The following is a 17,434-nucleotide window of genomic DNA, read 5'->3' as shown; positions in this document are numbered from 1 at the left end:
GAGGCTGAGGTGGGCAGATCGCCTGAGGTCAGGAGTTCAAGACCAGCCTGACCAACATGGAGAAACCCTGTCTCTACTAAAAAATACAAAATTAGCCAGGCATGGTGGCTCATGCCTATAATCCCAGCTGCTCGGGAGACTAAGGTAGGAGAATCGCTTGAACCCGAGAGGCAGAGGTTGCGGTGAGCCGAGATTGCGCCATTGCACTCCAGCAGCCTGGGCAACAAGAGCAAAAACTCCATCTCAAAAAAAAAAAAAAAAAAAAAAAACCCACAGTGCTCTGTTACCACCACAGAGAGGGGGAGAAGAGCAGCAGGTCCAAGGCTGGGTAGGGCCAACAAATGATCAGGGCTTTGGGGAAACTGGGGGCTGGCCAGAAGCAGGCCAGCCTGCAGGAGGTGGACTGGGAGAGCAGAGGCAGTTCAGACAGGTCTCCCTCGAAGAACCTCTCAAACAGTGTCAGAAACCATTTATCCAACCTTTCTCAGGCACAGACTCTGTGCTTGGTTCTTTATCTCCTGGAACTCACAGTGAACCTGAAATGGGGGCACTACTCCCATTTTATTCTTCCTACTTCAATTGCAGAGCACTAAGCCAGGCTGGACACCTATATCCTGTCTCCTGCTCTGCACAGCAGTTAAGTGAGGCAGATGGTAGAGAAAGGACAGCCAAGATAAGCAGGCAGATACCAATTACCTTTGTCCTTAAAACTATGGTCATGTTAACATACAGAACGTCAGCCAAGAACCAGAACCAACTGCTTAACATAACATAGAGTGGGCCCTGCCCACCCCCCAATACAATATATTTAAGATAAGCTTCTTTTAGTCGTTGAATTCCCCCAGGGAGGGAGAAGTTTGTATGATTGGTAAGAGTGGTGATACAGGGATGGAGTCAGGGTTCACTCACAGAAGGTAATGCCTAAGTCCTTACTTTCCATGATCAGGCCACCTGAAGACCATGAGCAGGAAGGAAGAGGCCCAGGCAGGGATCAGACCAGCTGGGGATGCAAGGAGATGTAGACCCCATGGCCCAGTGAAATGCCCATGTTCCAGGAACCCAGTCAGCCAAAGCAGGAGGAGCCAGAGTGGGCACTGCTTCAGGTCTAAGGCCCAGCCCCTCCCGCAGGGGTTCCTGGTCCCCCTCTTCATTCTGTAGGCTGTGCTTCTCCCAGAAACGGTGTGGCAGCTGGGCCTGGCAGGGGTTAGCAGTACACCTGGAGCAAGGGTGCCCCCGATGAGTCTGTGTCGGTGCCCTGGAAGGATGAGTCATGGCTGGCTGGGTACCCTGGTGGGAAGGAGAGGAGAGGAGGAAACAGGCTCAGGGGAAGGAGCTCATCCAGATCCCATGACCAGGGAGAAGCCTGCTGAGAAGGAGCAGAGTGGGACTTGAGCCTGGGTCAGTCTGATCCTGGCTGGATGACCCACTCAGTTTATTGACCTCTCTGAGCCCTAGCCTCCCTTTCTGTAAAAGGATAATGATCCCACTCCCAGGGGGTTGTTGTCAAGGGCAGTAAGACCACAACAGAACCACACGGGGTGCCTTTCCAGCACCATGCTGGATGGTTCTCCACCCACTACTTTCCTAGTCATCTGGGCGTGGGGTCTGATCACTTTCAGCTTGCCTGTTCTGGGCACCTGTACCCACTTTAAGTCAGCTTGCTGGATGGAGATGGGTCTGTGGCTGCTTAGGCCCCCATCCCTTTTTTATGTCATCCTCACCACCCCAAGAGAAAGCTGGGAGAGGAGCATGTAAGGGGCCCCTAGGGTAGTCCCCCACCCTCCACACCCCTCGTTAGGTCAGGACCACACCTGGAGCTCCATAAGGCCTCAGCTTCCGGGCGATGGCATCTGCAGTCGTCTCCTGGGAGATCTGCACTGTCAGCTCTAGGGAGGGAACGTGAGGCAGGCAGTGGTCATTAGCACGTTCTTTCAACCCCATTTCCTACTTCTGTTCCCAGCTTGATGAGGGAGGAGCTACTCACTCCTGGGCAGGGCTAGAAAAATAATGCTTAAAAAAAGACACATAGACAATGTGTGCATGCGCAGAGTGATGGATGAGTAGGAGTTTTGGTTAGCCCAGAACAGGTCAGAGGTCCAAGTTCATGTGGGTTCCTAGGTCCTGTTAACCAGACCAGGCCTAGAAGCTACTCTAGCATGAGACAGCAGGGGAGAGGAGCCTTTTGGGAAAACTTGTTGAATGCAGAGGGAACCTTGTCCTTTCTGGGGACAGCAGCGATGGCCAGAGAGCTCTCCCAGGGTCTGCATGCTTCTCTCAGCCTTGCTCAGACCTCACCGGGAAGGGCCAGAGTGGGAGCTGGGGAGGGGGAATCTATGAGTTGACAGAAAGGAGGAGGAAGGGCAGGGACTGGCTGAGGGGTACACCCACAGTGGCCAAAGACCCCATTCCAACCCTCCCCTGGCCAGAGCCTCCCCTACTCTGCCCCTCAGCCCCATGGGGGCCCCCACCTACCATCCTGGCTGAGACCTGAGCCCACCATGGTCTCATGGCCACTGTCAGGGGCAGCAGTGGTGGGGGCAGCAGCCCGAGTTGAACGACCCTCCAAGGTCTGTGGGCGAGCACGGCTCTTTCGGGTACTAATGCGAATGATCCCGCGTACCAGGCGGCCCTCAGCATCCTGCTCATCCAGGTGGTAGTCCTGCGTGATGCTGCTGATAAGGTCCGAGATCTTACTGGTCTTCTCCAGGAACACAGTGTCTGATGTGCACTTGGCCAGCTCATCGATCTGGTGTACGCTGAACAGCTCTGTCAGCTTCTTGAAGATGAGCACATCAATCTCTCGGCTCGACATGGAGCCACTGCCCATCTCGGGCAGGTCCAGGTCCGACTCATGGAAAGAGTAGTACTCCTCGGAGCCACGGGGACTACTGACAAGGGTGCTGGGCAGGCTGTGTCGCATGGGTGGGGGATCGGCCAGTGGCTCCTTGCAGCAGGAGTCCACATCAGGGGCTAGGGAGGTGGCCCTGGGATAGGGATACACAGGGATGCCTTTGAGCTTAACGTCGGGGTAGCTGAAGCTGCTGCCCATGGTTGACTTGAGTCGCTGGCCATCCCGCCGGCTGGGGGGTGCACGGTCAGGGCTAGGGGGCACTCCATTGTGCTCCTTGGTCCAGTTGGCTTCGGCAGCCCCCTCAGTGGAGTCCTCAGTAGAAAGGCAGGGGCTGCAGCCCCGCACACAGGCTCCACAGCGCTGGAGGCAATCCCGGCAGCGGCGGAAGCAGAAGGCAGCCCGGCACCACTCCCACACCCAGGGTCGCCAGAGCAGGCAGCAGGCAGGGGACTCAGTGGCCGGCTCAGCAGAGCCAGAGATGAAGGTAATGCTCTCTGGCCCATGGTGACCAGGGTCCTTGGGGTCTGGTCTACGGGTGCGGCGGCTTGGTGGGGGCTGAGGTGGTTTATCATATGTCTCCAGACATAGCTCTGTTGGCTGCTCCCAGGGTCCCAAGCGTGGAGGCCCAGATGCTGGGCGGGGGTGTCCAGGGCGGGGCATGGCTCATTGCATGGTTTGCAGCAGCCAGGCACCTGTGGGGGAGAGGCCAGGAAGGGGTCAGGATCAGAAGTCAGGGACTAACTCCTGGGCTGACTTGAGCAGCTTCACACTTCTAGTTTCTCAGAGGCCTGGGATGTGGATGGACCCAAGTATGCCCATAAACTCTCATATCTTGTGGCCCTCCCTTCACAAAGTCTCTGTGGTCTAACCCAGATTTCAAAATTACCTGTGACTTAGGCCTATTGGGATGGCTATGAAAGGTTGAACATCTTACCTGAAATGCCTGGGTCTAGAAATGTTTTGGATTCTGGATTGTGGATTGTATACATTATACTCACCTGTTAAGCATTCCTCATCCAAAAATCTGAAATGCTCCAATGAGCATTTCCTTTAAGTATCATCCTGGTGCTCAACTTTCAGATTTTGGAGTGTTTTGGATTTTTGGATTAGGGATACTCAATCTCTCAATCTGTATTTAAAAATAATCTCCCTTCGCCGGGCGCGGTGGCTCAAGCCTGTAATCCCAGCACTTTGGGAGGCCGAGACGGGCGGATCACGAGGTCAGGAGATCAAGACCACCCTGGCTAACACGGTGAAACCCCGTCTCTACTAAAAAAAATACAGAAAACTAGCCGGGCGAGGTGGCGGGCGCCTGTAGTCCCAGCTACTCGGGAGGCTGAGGCAGGAGAATGGCGTAAACCCGGGAGGCGGAGCTTGCAGTGAGCTGAGATCCGGCCACTGCACTCCAGCCTGGGCGACAGAGCGAAACTCCGTCTCAACAAAAAAAAAAAAAAAAAAAAAAAAAAAAAAAAATAATCTCCCTTCCCCCAGAAAATAACGAGTGTTGGCAATAATGTGGAAAAACTGGAACCCTTGTGCATTTCTGGTGGGAATGTAAAACGGTGCAGCTGCTATGGAAAACAGTATGGTGGTTCCTCAAAAAATTAAACATCAAATTACCACATGACCCAACAATTCCACTCTGGATACATACCCAACCTAATTGAGAGCAGAGACTCCGATGTTTAGACCAATGTTCACAGCAGCATTATTCACAATAGCCAAAAGGTGGAAACAATCCCAGTGTCTACCAATGGATGAATGACTAAACAAAATGTGGTATATACATACAATGGAATATTATTCAGCCTTAAAAAGGAAAGGAAATTATTATTTTCTTTTTTTTTTTGAGACAGAGTCTCGCTCTGTCATCCAGGCTGGAGTGCAGTGGCCCAATCTCCGCTCACTGCAAGCTCCGTCACCTCCCAGGTTCATGCCATTCTCCTGCCTCAGCCTCCCGAGAAGCTGGGACTACAGGCGCCCGCCACCATGCCCGGGTAATTTTTTTTGTATTTTTTTTTAGTAGAGACGGGGGTTTCACCGTGTTTGCTAGGATGGTCTCGATCTCCTGACCTCGTGATCCATCCGCCTTGGCCTCCCAAAGTGCTGGGATTACAGGAGTGAGCCACTGCACCTGGCCCAGGAAAGGAAATTCTTATACATGCTGCAACATGGATGAACCTTGAAGAACTTATGCTAAGTGAAATAAGCCAGACACAAAAGGACAAACAGCCCAGGTGCGGTGGCTCATGCCTGTAATCCCAGCAATTTGGGAGGCCAAGATGGGTGGATCACTTGAGCACAGGAGTTCGAGACCAGCCTGGCCAACATGGTGAAAGCCATCCCTACTAAAAATACAAAAATTAGCCAGGTGTGGTGGTGCACACCTGTAGTCCTAGTTACCTGGGGGACTGAGGTGGGAGGACCACTTGAGCCTCGGAGGTGGAGACTGCAGTGAGATGAGATCGTGCCATTGCACTCCAGCCTGGGCAACAAAGCCAGACCCTGTCTCAAAAAAAAAAAAAAAAAAAAAGAGACAAATATTGTAATATTCCACTTGTATGACATCTCTAGAATAGTCAAATTCATAGAGACACAAAGTAGAATGGTAGTTGCCCGGTGCTGGGGACAGAGGGAACTGGGGAGTTAGTGTTGAATGGGTAGGGAGTTTCAGCTGGGGAAGATGAAAAAGGTCTGGAGATGGATGGGCAATAGTTGTACAACAATGTGAATGTATTTAATACAGGAATGATGCTTAAATATGGGAATGATGCTTAAATGTGTTTTGTTTTTTCTTTTTTTTTTTTTTTTTTACATGGAGTCTCACTCTGTCACTGAGGCTGGAGTGCAGTGGTACCATCTCGGCTCACTGCAACCTCTGCCTCCCCGGTTCAAGTGATTCTCTTGCCTCAGCCTCCCAAGTAGCTAGGATTACAGGCACGTGCCACCACGCCCAGCTAATTTTTGTATTTTTAGTAGAGACAGCATTTGGCCATGTTGGCCAGGCTGGTCTCGAACTCCTGACCTCAGGTGATCCCCTCCACCTCGGCCTCCCAAAGTGCTGGGATTACAGGTGTGAGCCATGGCACCCGGCCCTTAAATGTGGTCTCTGTTTTGTTTGTTTGTTTGTTTCTTTGTTTTTGTTTGATTGTTTGTTTCTTTGTTTTTGTTTGTTTAGACGCCAAGTTTTGCTCTTGTTGCCCAGGCTGCAGTGCAATGTCGTGATCTCGGCTCACCGCAACCTCCGCCTCCCGGGTTCAAGCAATTCTCCTGCCTCAGCCTTCCGAGTAGCTGGGATTACAGGTATGCACCACCACGCCTGGCTAATTTTGTATTTTTTTTAGTAGAGATGGTGTTTCTCCATGTTGGTCAGGCTGGTCTTAAACTCCCGCCCTCAGGTGATCTGCCCGCCTTAGCCTCCCAAAGTACTGGGATTACAGGTGTGAGCCACTGTGCCCGGCCAAATGTGGTTTCTTTAAAAAAAGGTTAGGCCAGGTGCAGTGGCTCATGCCTGTAATCCCAGCACTTTGGGAGGCTGAGGTGGGTAGATGATTTGAGGTCAGGAGTTCTAGACCAGCATGGCCAACATGGTGAAACCCTGTCTCTACTAAAAATACAAAAATTAGCTGGGTAAGGTGGTGGGCACATGTAATCCCAGTTACTGAGGAAGTTGAGGCAGGAAAATCACTTGAACCCAGGAGGCAGAAGTTGCAGTGAGCCAAGATGGCGCCACTGCACTCCAGCCCGGACGACAGAGCGGCAAGACTCTGTCTCAAAAAAAAAAAAAAAAAAAAAAGGTTAATAAGGTACCTTTTTTTTTTTTTGAGATGGAGTCTTGCTCTGTCACCCAGGCTGGGGTGAAATGGCACGAACTCAGCTCACTGCAACCTCCACCTCCCAGGTTCAAGAGATTCTCCTGCCTCAGCCTCCAGAATAGCTGGGATCACAGGCGTACGACATCACGCCTGGCTAATTTTTGCATTTTTAGTAGAGATGGGGTTTCGCCATGTTGGCTAGGCTGGTCTCAAACTCCTGACCTCAGGTGATCTGCCCACCTCAACCTCCCAAAGTGCTGGAATTACAGGCATGAGTCACCGCACCCGGCCTAATATGTTAACTTTTATAGCTATTTTACAGAAAGATCTCCTGGATCTCACTTTCTGTGAAGTGGTCTCACCCAGTTTCTTCCTGCTGTTGGTAAGTTTTTCTTGTTGAGAGTCTCTGTGGCTGCTGAACAAATGCCTTTTCATAAGAGTTGCTATGGAACCTGATCATTAACACTTATTTCCCTCCCCTGGTCCTTCAAATCAGATATGGGAATGTAAGAGGTCCCCTGTCAATATTTCAGTCTTACTCACATTTGCCCTGCTAGCAACATTTAACACCAAGCCCTGTTGGTGTCCTTTGATTAGATAAAAAAGCTGAACCACAAAATATGTCTTCTTTCCCATTCTGACCTGGTTGCTAGGAAGCTCAGAGCTAAGACTTCATTCACTTCATAAACACTGAGGCTGGCCCTGTACTGGATACCATAGAACCAAAAATGAATGAACTACAGATCCTGTTCTTGATGATTCACACATGGTTTTGTAGGGAAAACAGATGCTTAAAAGTTTGTAAGATGAGGGCTGGGCACAGTGGCTCATGCCTGTAATCCCAGCACTTGGGGAGGCTGAGGCGGGCGAATCATGAAGCCAGGATTTCGAGACCAGCCTGACCAACATGGTGAAACCTTGTCTCTACTAAAAATACAAAAATTAGCTGAACGTGGTAGAGAGTGCCTATAATCCCAGCTACTCAGGAGGCTGAGGCAGGAGAATCGCTTGAACTTGGGAGGTGGAGATTGCAGTGAGCCCAGATGGCACCACTGCACTCCAGCCTGTGCAACAGAGGCTCCGTCTCAAACAAACAAACAAGTTTGTAAGATGGAGCATGTAGGATATATGAAGCATCATGGGAGTAAATAACTCTGCCTGAGAGAGGGAAGATTATGCAGTAGTGTATTTGGAAAGGTCCTTGATTTCATGTAGGGGTTTGCCAGGCAGTAACTATCCTTAGCTTGGATTTTCTGAGACACTGATCCCTTATCCTTTTATTCCTGATTTAATGGCACTGGGGTCTGAAACTGGGAGTGTGTGATGAACATGGAACTGGGCATCGGGATATCTGTGTTTTAGTTCTGTTCTGGCCCTAATCTAACCCCAGATTTGGCACTTGGGAAAATTAATGCCACCTCCCTAAAGAGGGCCATCATTATCTCTCACCCAAATACTGTCACAGCCCCCATTCTGGCCACCTCCATTCCCTCTTGCTGTAACAAGTAAAAACTTTAAAATGTTTAGAGGAACATGGCAGATACGACTTTAATCAAATGATCAAAGGTAATATCACCATAATGGGATGAACTGACATCATGTTCCTCCTGATATATGTACTAAGGAGGATACAACTCACGAAGTATTCCTGTCAAAAATGCATAACCTAAATGTAATCATGAGGAAATAACAGACAAGCCCAAGTTGAGAAACATGACAACTAAATGCAATGTGATCCTAGATAGGATCCTGGATTGGGAAGAAAAATTGGAAACTGAATAATGTGGATAACTGGTGATATATGTTATTTGATAGTATTATATCAATGTTACATTTTCTGAATTTGATTACTATGGTTATATAAGATAATATTCTATTATTTGGAAACATACACTGAAGCACTTGGGGATAAAGGGGCAGGATATCTGTAACCTAATCTCAAATGGTTCAAACACAAATGAACAGAAGGCATGTGTGTGTAGAGAAAGGGAAAGAGGGAATGTTACCCACTGGTAAATGGGCATGTGAAAGATACAGTTCTTTTATTTTTTATTTTATTTTATTTTTAGAGATAAGGTCTCCCTCTGTCACCCAGATTGGAGTGCAGTGGTGCAATCATAGCTCAATGAAACCTCAAACAACTGGGCTCAAGTGATCCTCCTGCCTCAGCCACTTGAGTAGCTAGGACTACAGGTGCATACCACCCTGCCCCACTAGTTTTTTGTTTTGTTTTGGTTTTTGGTAGAGATGGGATCTTGCGGCTGGGCGCGGTGGCTCACGCCTGTAATCCCAGCACTTTGGGAGGCCGAGGCAGGTGGATCACGAGGTCAGAAGATCGAGACCATCCTGGCTAACCCAGTGAAACCCCGTCTCTATTGAAAATACAAAAAATTAGCCGGGCGTGGTGGCGGGCGCCTCTAGTCCCAGCTACTCGGGAGGCTGAGACAGGAGAATAGCGTGAACCCGGGAGACGGAGCTTGCAGTGAGCCGAGATCGCGCCACTGCACTCCAGCCTGGGAGATAGAGTGAGACTCCGTCTCAAAAAAAAAAAAAAAGAGAGATGGGATCTTTCTGGGTTGCTCAGGCTGGTCTTGAACTCCTGGCCTCAAGTGATCCTCCTGCCCTGGCCTCCCAAAATGCTGGGATTACAGGCATGAGCCTCTGTGCCTGACCTAGGATACAGTTCTTTAACCATTCCTACAACTCTTCAACCTACTCTCCTGGCCCTACTCAGCACTCCTTCTCCAGGGACCCTCTGGAATCACTAGTCAGATGGGAGGCCCTTTCCCCATGACCTTCAGCTGGGCTATCAGCTGGGTCAGCCATGTACTGATTGTTTGAGGCTAAGTCTATGTCCCCAAGGACCATGACCCTGAAGTGCAGGGACTGTGTGTAATTCTTTTCTCCCTCAGTGTCTAGAACAGGGTTTGGTACACTAGGTGCCTCAGGGGACTGACACATTCCAAGTTGCCTCGGGGTAGAACCAGGACCATTGGGTAGAAAGAAAAAAGACTTAGGCTCTAGGTTGACCAGAGTATGGATGGGGGATAGGAGGTGACGGGGAGTGAAATCCCATCTGCAAGGTATCCCAATTAAAATGGTAACAGGTGATTTTAAATTCCCTTGCAATCCGAGGCAAGTGGTTAAAAATCGTTGCTTTAGTTTGAGAAATGTGGGATTGGGTATGGATTCATACATCCACGGAATTAACAGATATTTACTGAGGGCCCATTGTGTGCCACATGCTGGATTTATTATTATTATTAAGACAGTCCCACTCTGTCACCAATGATGGAGTGCATGGCACGATCTTCGCTCGCTGCAACCTCTGCCTCCCAGGTGGAGGCAATTCTCATGCCTCAGCCTCCCGAGTAGCTGGAACTACAGGTGCATGCCACCACACCCAGCTAAATTTTTTGTATTTTTAATAGAGATGGGGTTTCACCATGTTGGCCAGGCTGGTCTCAAGCTCCTGACCTCAAGTGATCCACCTGCCTCAGCCTCCCAAAGTGCTGAGATTACAGGCATAAGCCATGGTGCCTGGCCAGCTGTTCTAAATTCTTTTTTTTTTTTTTGAGATGGAGTCTCGCTCTGTTTCCCAGGCTGGAGTGCAGTGGCATGATCTTGGCTCACTGCAAGCTCTGCCTCCCCGGTGCAAGTGATTCTCCTGCCTCAGCCTCCCGAGTAGCTAGGACTACAGGCGCGTGCCACCACGCATGGCTAATTTTTTGTATTTTTAGTATAGACGGGGTTTCACCGTGTTAGTCAGGATGGTTTTGATCTCCTGACCTCGTGATCCACCTGCTTCGGCCTCCCAAAGTACTGGGATTACAGGAGTGAGCCACCACGCCCGGCCCAGCTGTTCTAAATTCTATGGATAAAGTGATAAAACAGACAAAATCCCTCAACCTCAGGAGTTTACACTCCAGTGAGAGTTGATTACTGATGGCTTACACTGTTCTAAGTACTTCAGACATAATAACCAATTAATTTTCACAACCCTCTTTGTAATATTATTACCTGTATTATACTGAAGCACAGACAGGTTAAATAAGTTGTCCAAAGGCATACACCTATCTGTACACAATTGGCCTGGCCCCAGACTCTTCTCCACTATCCCATCCCATGTATTACTTAGGAGGAAAGAGGCAGTCAAAGCTGCCAGCTGCCAGCTCCATGGACCAGCGTGTGCCCAGAGAGAGCCCATGTTGGGAGCCCTGTCTTCCAGGCTCAAGCCTTCAGGAGAGCGGATAAATCTACAGTTAACCATGCTGAGCTGGGAGGTACCTGGGGCTCCTGAGGATGGGCTGGCTATTGTCTTCTCCCCCAACCTCCAAAGCTTTAGACTCGCTAATATTGATTAAATTAATCCAACAGGTATTTATTGAGCACCAACGAGGTGCCCAGCGTTGTGCTAAATGCTGAGAAAACAGCAGTGAATGGGCCAGAGGACTTTTCACCTTATTTGACTCTCACAATTGCTCTGTAAATAAGTAGTATATCTCTGTTTCACAGATCAGGAATCTGAAGCTCAGAAAGGTGAAGTGACTGGCCCAGAGACACCTAGCAAGAGAGGGCTGGAGTAGGATTTGCACTGTGGTCCGCCAAGCTCTGGAGCCTGCGTACTTTGTGTGTGCCACACATCTCCAGCGGGACTGGGATGAGAAGAGAGGCAAGACCTGGGATAAGAACAATGCCTGCCTCAGTTCCCCACTTCCCTCCAGCCATTGAACCCTCCTGAAGTCAAACTCAGGCAGTTTCTTCCAGGCTATATCTCCCCGACCCTGCTGCTGCCACCACCCCGCCCAATCCTAGGAACCCTGGTCACTTGGTTTAGTGAGGGGAGGCTCCCTGTCCCTATTGTGGCTTGAGGCAAGACTCTTAACCTCGCTTTCTTCATCTTTAAATAAGGAGAGACTACTATCTTCACGCCCTGCCAATCTCGTGAGATTTAAATGAAATATTGAGTGCAGGGGGCTTCCCGCAGTGGCATTGCACATGGAGGGGCTAGGTCACTGGGCGCTCTAAGGCACCGCAAGGATCTTCCCGGGGTTCAGATGGTCCCGGCCAGCCCTCCCTGGATTTCTCTCTGATGCTTCCTTCTTCCCCATTAGTCCCGCGAACACACACACACTCAAGGGTCTATGTACCATCTCCTCCTCCCAGGGTCCCCAGGACAGGCCTGGCCGCACCAGCCTCTGCCCCCAGCCCAGTGCCAAGCCTCGGACACCGGGCCTGGGAGGACCACCCCAGTCCTGCTCGAGAAACAGCCGTCGGCTCAGTGCACCCCCGGACTCCTGCCCGAAAGGTGCAGCCCGCGACTCCCATATCCGCCGGCACCTAGTCCTGGGGACAAGGAAGAACCAGACCCTGGCACTACCCCTCGGGCTACCACAGCCCCTACACCAGCTCTGCCCTTGGGGCAAGCACTACACTCTCCAGCTGCAAAGGCCCTACCCCGCGGGCGGACCCAGCCTCCCTCCCCTCCCGACGCTGTTCCTCGGGGTGAGCACCAGCGTTTGCCCCATCCCGACGCTGCCCCCCGGTGAGCGCGGCCCCCGGACCCAGCCAGTGCAGCCCTGAGAGCGAACGCGGCCCCACACCCCATTCTGCGCGCCCAGCCCGGGCGCCCGCTCAGGCCGCTCCCCAGCCCGGCCCGCGCACCCCGGAAGTAGGAGGGTGGCACCAAGTAACCGGGCCCGGGACCCTCCCCTGTCCGGGCTCAGCCTCGGGGGCTCCCCACACCGGCGCCGCCCTGGTTTGCGCCCCCTCGGGCCCGCGCGGGGCTTACCTGTCCCGCCAGGTGAGCTGCCTCCGGCTCAGCCCCTCCCCCGCCCCCTCGCCGCTCACCTGGGGCGCAGGTGAGTGTCTCGCGGGAGCGCTGCACGGGCCGCCGCTAGGGACACACTTCCTGCCTCCGCGAAGCGCCGCCGCGCACCTGGACCGAGGCCCCGCCCCTAGGCTCTAGGGAGCTGCGCGGCCCGGCTCGGGTGCTTTGCCTTTCGGCCTAGTCCGGGTAGGTGAGGTGTGGCGGGGAAGGGTCGAGAGGCGCTGGGGCTCAGTCTCCTCTTCTATTCAACAGGCTAGTGGTCCTGTCAGTCTCTGAGCACCTGTGGAGCTCCTGCCCGACCATAAAGCTCCAACTCAAAGGAAGCTCTCTTCTGGGACGCTTTCCCTGACCCTAAGTCTATCTGTTTTTCTGTTGCATAGAACAGTCCCTGTACTCAGCACACTGTCGTTTTCTTGTCTTCTGTCTCCTCCTTTAGCCTCCTACCTTACAGGGTTTGGTCTTGTTCCCCTGTGTTCCTGGTGCTCAGCACAGGTCCTGGGACATACTAGGTGCTCAACAAATATTTTCCACTGAATAAATCTCTCCCTTTGCCCTGAGGCAGAACTGGGAGCCTGGGCCACTGATCAGCTGACCTTTTCTTTTTTTCAGAGAAATCTGCAGGTAAAGACGGGAACCTCAGCTCTGGGGCCCTGAGTAGGGTAGAGGAGGGGTCCAGGATATGCAGCTCTGAAAGATACATCCAGGATCAAAAGTGGTGGCCAAAATGAGCCATGGTCACTACATCCAAAAAAGGTCTCTGCAAGAGGCATCACCATTGAATGTCAAGAAGGCAAGGCTCAGACTGTCCTGGGTTACTGTTCCTCTTAATATTAATAACAACTCAATAACTTAACAATAGCATTAATAAACAAGTGACTTGGCCGGGCGCGGTGGCTCACGCCTGTAATCACAGCACTTTGGGAGGCCGAGGCGGGCGGATCACGAGGTCAGGAGTTCGAGACCAGCCTGACCGACATAGTGAAACCCTGTCTCTACTAAAAATACAAAAAATTAGCCGGGTGTGGTGGCAGGCACCTATAATCCCAGCTATTCTGGAGGCTGAGGCAGGAGAATGGCTTGAACCCGGGAGGTGAAGGTTGCAGTGAGCCGAGATTGCGCCATCACACTCCAGCCTGGGCGACAGAGCAAGACTCCGTCTCAAATAAATAAATAAACAAACAAGTGACTTTTAGGGAGCATCTCCAGGAGCCATGCATGCCAAAACCGTTAATCTGTGAAGTGGGTCAGGTATTATCATATCAATTTTACAGTAAGAGGAAACTGAAGCTTAGAGAGGGGACATTGTTTGCTGAGGCAGTTGGCACAAACTGACTTTGGGCAAGACACTTTCCTCCTCTAAACCTAATCTCTGGAGATAGTAGTACCTTTCTTCAACTTGGGAGGATTAAAAGAGATAATGGATGCAACAAGAAGATATCACTGGGATGCATCAGGCAAAGGTGTTCAATTTCCACCAGAGACCCTCCACCCCAGAGCCTCCCACCACATCTTGTCCACATTCCCTCCTGAGGAAGGTGGCACATTGTATTCTTATTTGGAGCTCAGAGAATGAGTCACATCCTCACTTCACAGTCACATCTTGTGCAGTTGAACATCTGTGTACTCTGAAACCTAGCAAGTCCATTCCTATGTACAGCCACAGTAAGCTCTTGTACAATGCACCAGTAGACAATGTGTACAAGAATGTTAGTAGAAATATTGTTTGTGGTAGCCTCAAACCGAAAACACGAAAACACGGAAATGCTACTGACAGGAGATAGAGAAATGTGGGATATTCATGCGAAGGAATTAATTATAGAGCAGTAGAAAATGAATGAAAAATAGCAACATGGCTGGATCGTGGTAATATAATATTGAATTGAAAAAAGGCAAATCTCAGAAGACTACATATGGAATGACATCCTTTATATATGATTCAAAAATAACTAGAACTACTACATTTAAGCATAATATTTGGTTGAACCATATGAGTTTGCCTATTGCAAAACTCTTCACAAAACACTCACCAGAAAGCATAGCCAGAGGTTCAGAGATCATATTTATTTCCTTCCTTCCTTCCTTCCTTTTTTTCTTTCTAGGCAAGGAAAGTAGCACTGAGCTGCTTCAGTCATCATATTTTATTCTTATTAATCCACAGCATTTTAGGTACCACAGAATTAGAATTTGGTAGAGCAATTCTGCACTTCTACAACTAAAGTTCTGGAAAAAGCAAAACTATGGAAACAGAAGAAAGATCAATGGTTGTTAAGTGTGGAGTCAAGGGGAGGAACTGACTACAGAGGGGTAGGCATAAGGTAGCTGTTATAATTCTAATTATAGCCACACTGAAACTTCCCCTTTCTCTGCTCCTCTCCCTCCCTCACTCAAAGATACTGGGCCCTGTTCCCAAGGGTCCTTCCCATTGCCACGGTGCATATTCAATAACTCTGTCAAAAATCAATGACACGGCCGGGCGCGGTGGCTCAAGCCTGTAATCCCAGCACTTTGGGAGGCCGAGACGGGCGGATCACGAGGTCAGGAGATCGAGACCATCCTGGCTAACATGGTGAAACCCCGTCTCTACTAAAAAATACAAAAAACTAGCCGGGCGACATGGCGGGCGCCTGTAGTCCCAGCTGCTGGGGAGGCTGAGGCAGGAGAATGGCGTAAACCCAGGAGGCGGAGCTTGCAGTGAGCTGAGACCCGGCCACTGCACTCCAGCCTGGGCGGCAGAGCGAGACTCCGTCTCAAAAAAAAAAAAAAAAAAAAAAATCAATGACACTCTTGGGCCAGGCATGGTGGCTCACGCCTGTAATCCCAGCACCTTGGGAGGCCGAGGCAGGTGGATCACTTGAGATCAGAAGTTCGAGACCAGCCTGGTCAACATGGTGAAACCCTGTCTCTACTGAAAATACAAAATTAGCCAGGCGTGGTAGCAGGTGCCTGTAATCCCAGCACTTTGGGAGGCCGAGGCCGGCAGATCACCTGAGATCAGGAGTTCGAGACCAGCCTGGCCAACATGGTGAAACCCTGTCTCTACTAAAAATACAAAAATTAGCCAGGCATGGTGGCAGGCGCCTGTAATCCCAGCTACTCAGGAGGCTGAGGCAGGAGAATCGCTTGAACCTGGGAGGTGGAGGTTGCAGTGAGCCGAGAACACGCCATTGCACTCCAACCTGGGTAACAAGATCACAACTCTGTCTCAAAAAGAAAAAAGAAAAAAAAAATCAATGACACTCTAGATACATACACAAAATAATCAAAATAGGGCCTCAAACAGATACTTGTATGCCAGTATTCTTTGCAGCATTATTCACAATAGCCAAAAGGTAGAAACAACCCAACAGATGAATGGATAAACAAAATGTGATATATATACATGCAAGGGAATATTATTCAATCATAAAAACAATGAAGTTCTGACACATGCAACAACAGGGATGAACCTTGAAGATATTATGCTAAGTGAAGTAAGCCAGATGCAAAGGACAAATATTGTATGATTCTCACTTACATGAAATATCTAGAATAGTCAAATTCATAGAGACAAAGGTTAGTGGTTATCAGGGGCTAGAGGGAGAGGGGAATGGGGAGTTACTGCTTAGTGGGTACATAGTCTCTGGAGTGATAAAAAAGAGTTTTGGAAGTAGATAGTTGTGATGGTTGCACAACACTGTGAATGTAATTAATGCCACTGAATTTATACTTTAAAATGGTTTAAATGGCAGATTTTATGTAGAAGTATTTTCCCACAATTAAAAACCAAACAATACCATATAATTTTTACTAGTCAATTTAAGTAAATAAATAACAAAACAAGCCAGGCGCGGTGACTCATGCCTGTAATTCCAACACTTTGGAAGGCTGAGATGGGCGGATCACCTGAGGCCAGGAGTTTGAGACCAGCCTGAATAACATGGTGAAACCCTGTCTCCGGTAAAAATACAAAAAATTTTGCCAGGCGTGGTGGCTCATCCCAGCTACTCGGGAGGCTGAGGCAGGAGAATTGCTTGAACCCAGGCAGCAGAGGTTGCAGTGAGCTGAGATTGCGCCATTGCACTCCAGCCTGAACGACAAGAGCAAAAATGTCTCAAAGTAAATAAGTAAATAAAAATAAATAAACAAATAAACCCCCTCCCCACCAAAACAAAACAAAACAAAACAAAAAAACAGTGACACTCTTTGAAGCAAAACAGAGTACCTTATAGGTCCATCATTGAGCTGGCAAAGGAGACAGGTCTGATGGGGTGAATTTTCCAGGTCACAACCTGCCTCTCCTGTGCACTTTCCTTTACAGTTTACAAAACAACACATTTTTTATTTGATCCTTATTACAGCCCTATGAGGTCGGCATCGTCATATTCATTTTTACAAGTGGGGAAACTGAGGCCATCAAGGTTAGACCATTTGCTCAAGGCCACACTTCGAATGAGTAGTGAAGCTGGGTGGGAACCCCATCTTTCTGATTCCCTATTCAATATTCCTTACTGTGCCTTCCTCCAAGCTCTTACAGTTGTGTCTGGGTTTCTTTCTTTCTTTCCTTCTTTCCTTCTTTCCTTCTTTCCTTCTTTCCTTCTTTCCTTCTTTCCTTCTTTCCTTCCTTCCTTCCTTCCTTCCTTCCTTCCTTCCTTTCTTTCTTTCTTTTATTTTTTGAGACAGAATGTTGCTCTGTCTCCCAGGCTAGAGTGCAGTGGCATGATCTTGGCTCACAGAAACCTCTGCCTCCCAGGTTCAAGCGATTCTCCTGCCTCAGCCTCCCTAGAAGCTGGGACTACAGGCATGTGCCACCACGCCTGGCTAATTTTTTATATTTTTACTAGAAATGGGGTTTCATTGTGTTAGGCAGGATGGTCTCAGTCTCCTGACCTCATGATCCACCCGCCTCAGCCTCCCAAAGTGCTGGGATTACAGGTGTGAGCCACCGCGCCCAGCGTGTCT

The 17,434-nt window shown here is 49.7% G+C and overlaps 1 protein-coding gene across 2 annotated transcripts; it reads right to left on the bottom strand.

Moving 5' to 3' along the window:
* Positions 1–692: 692 nt before the first annotated feature.
* Positions 693–12,591, bottom strand: KDF1 (keratinocyte differentiation factor 1). Of its 2 annotated transcripts, none has more exons than XM_033227613.1 (4): positions 12,517–12,591; positions 2,473–3,543; positions 1,812–1,886; positions 693–1,287 (listed from the first exon to the last, which is right to left on the bottom strand). In XM_033227613.1, exons 2-4 carry the CDS (start codon positions 3,509–3,511, stop codon positions 1,205–1,207), a joined length of 1,197 nt encoding a protein of 398 aa, XP_033083504.1. In that variant the 5' UTR covers positions 3,512–3,543; positions 12,517–12,591; the 3' UTR covers positions 693–1,204. The 2 variants fall into 2 exon arrangements, with proteins under 2 accessions (XP_033083504.1, XP_033083503.1); XM_033227612.1 differs by having other exon boundaries at positions 12,458–12,576.
* Between the last annotated feature and the right edge of the window lie 4,843 nt (positions 12,592–17,434).

Source organism: Trachypithecus francoisi, unplaced genomic scaffold (genome assembly GCF_009764315.1).
Source record: "Trachypithecus francoisi isolate TF-2019V2 unplaced genomic scaffold, Tfra_2.0 Lachesis_group12, whole genome shotgun sequence".
Classification (NCBI taxonomy): Eukaryota; Metazoa; Chordata; class Mammalia; order Primates; family Cercopithecidae; genus Trachypithecus; species Trachypithecus francoisi.
The sequence above is the reverse complement of the archived record's forward strand: the minus strand, read 5'-3'. Positions and strand labels throughout refer to the sequence as shown.

Bases quoted from the DNA above. Each gene is read 5' to 3' on its own strand.
- KDF1 (XM_033227613.1), bottom strand. From the start codon at position 3,511: ATGCCCCGCCCTGGACACCCCCGCCCAGCATCTGGGCCTCCACGCTTG. The intron at 1,887-2,472 runs GTAGGTGGGGGC...TTCCCTCCCTAG, and splicing joins CTCAGGTCTCAGCCAGGATG to AGCTGACAGTGCAGATCTCC. The intron at 1,288-1,811 runs GTGTGGTCCTGA...CCTTCCCACCAG, and splicing joins GAGGCCTTATGGAGCTCCAG to GGTACCCAGCCAGCCATGAC.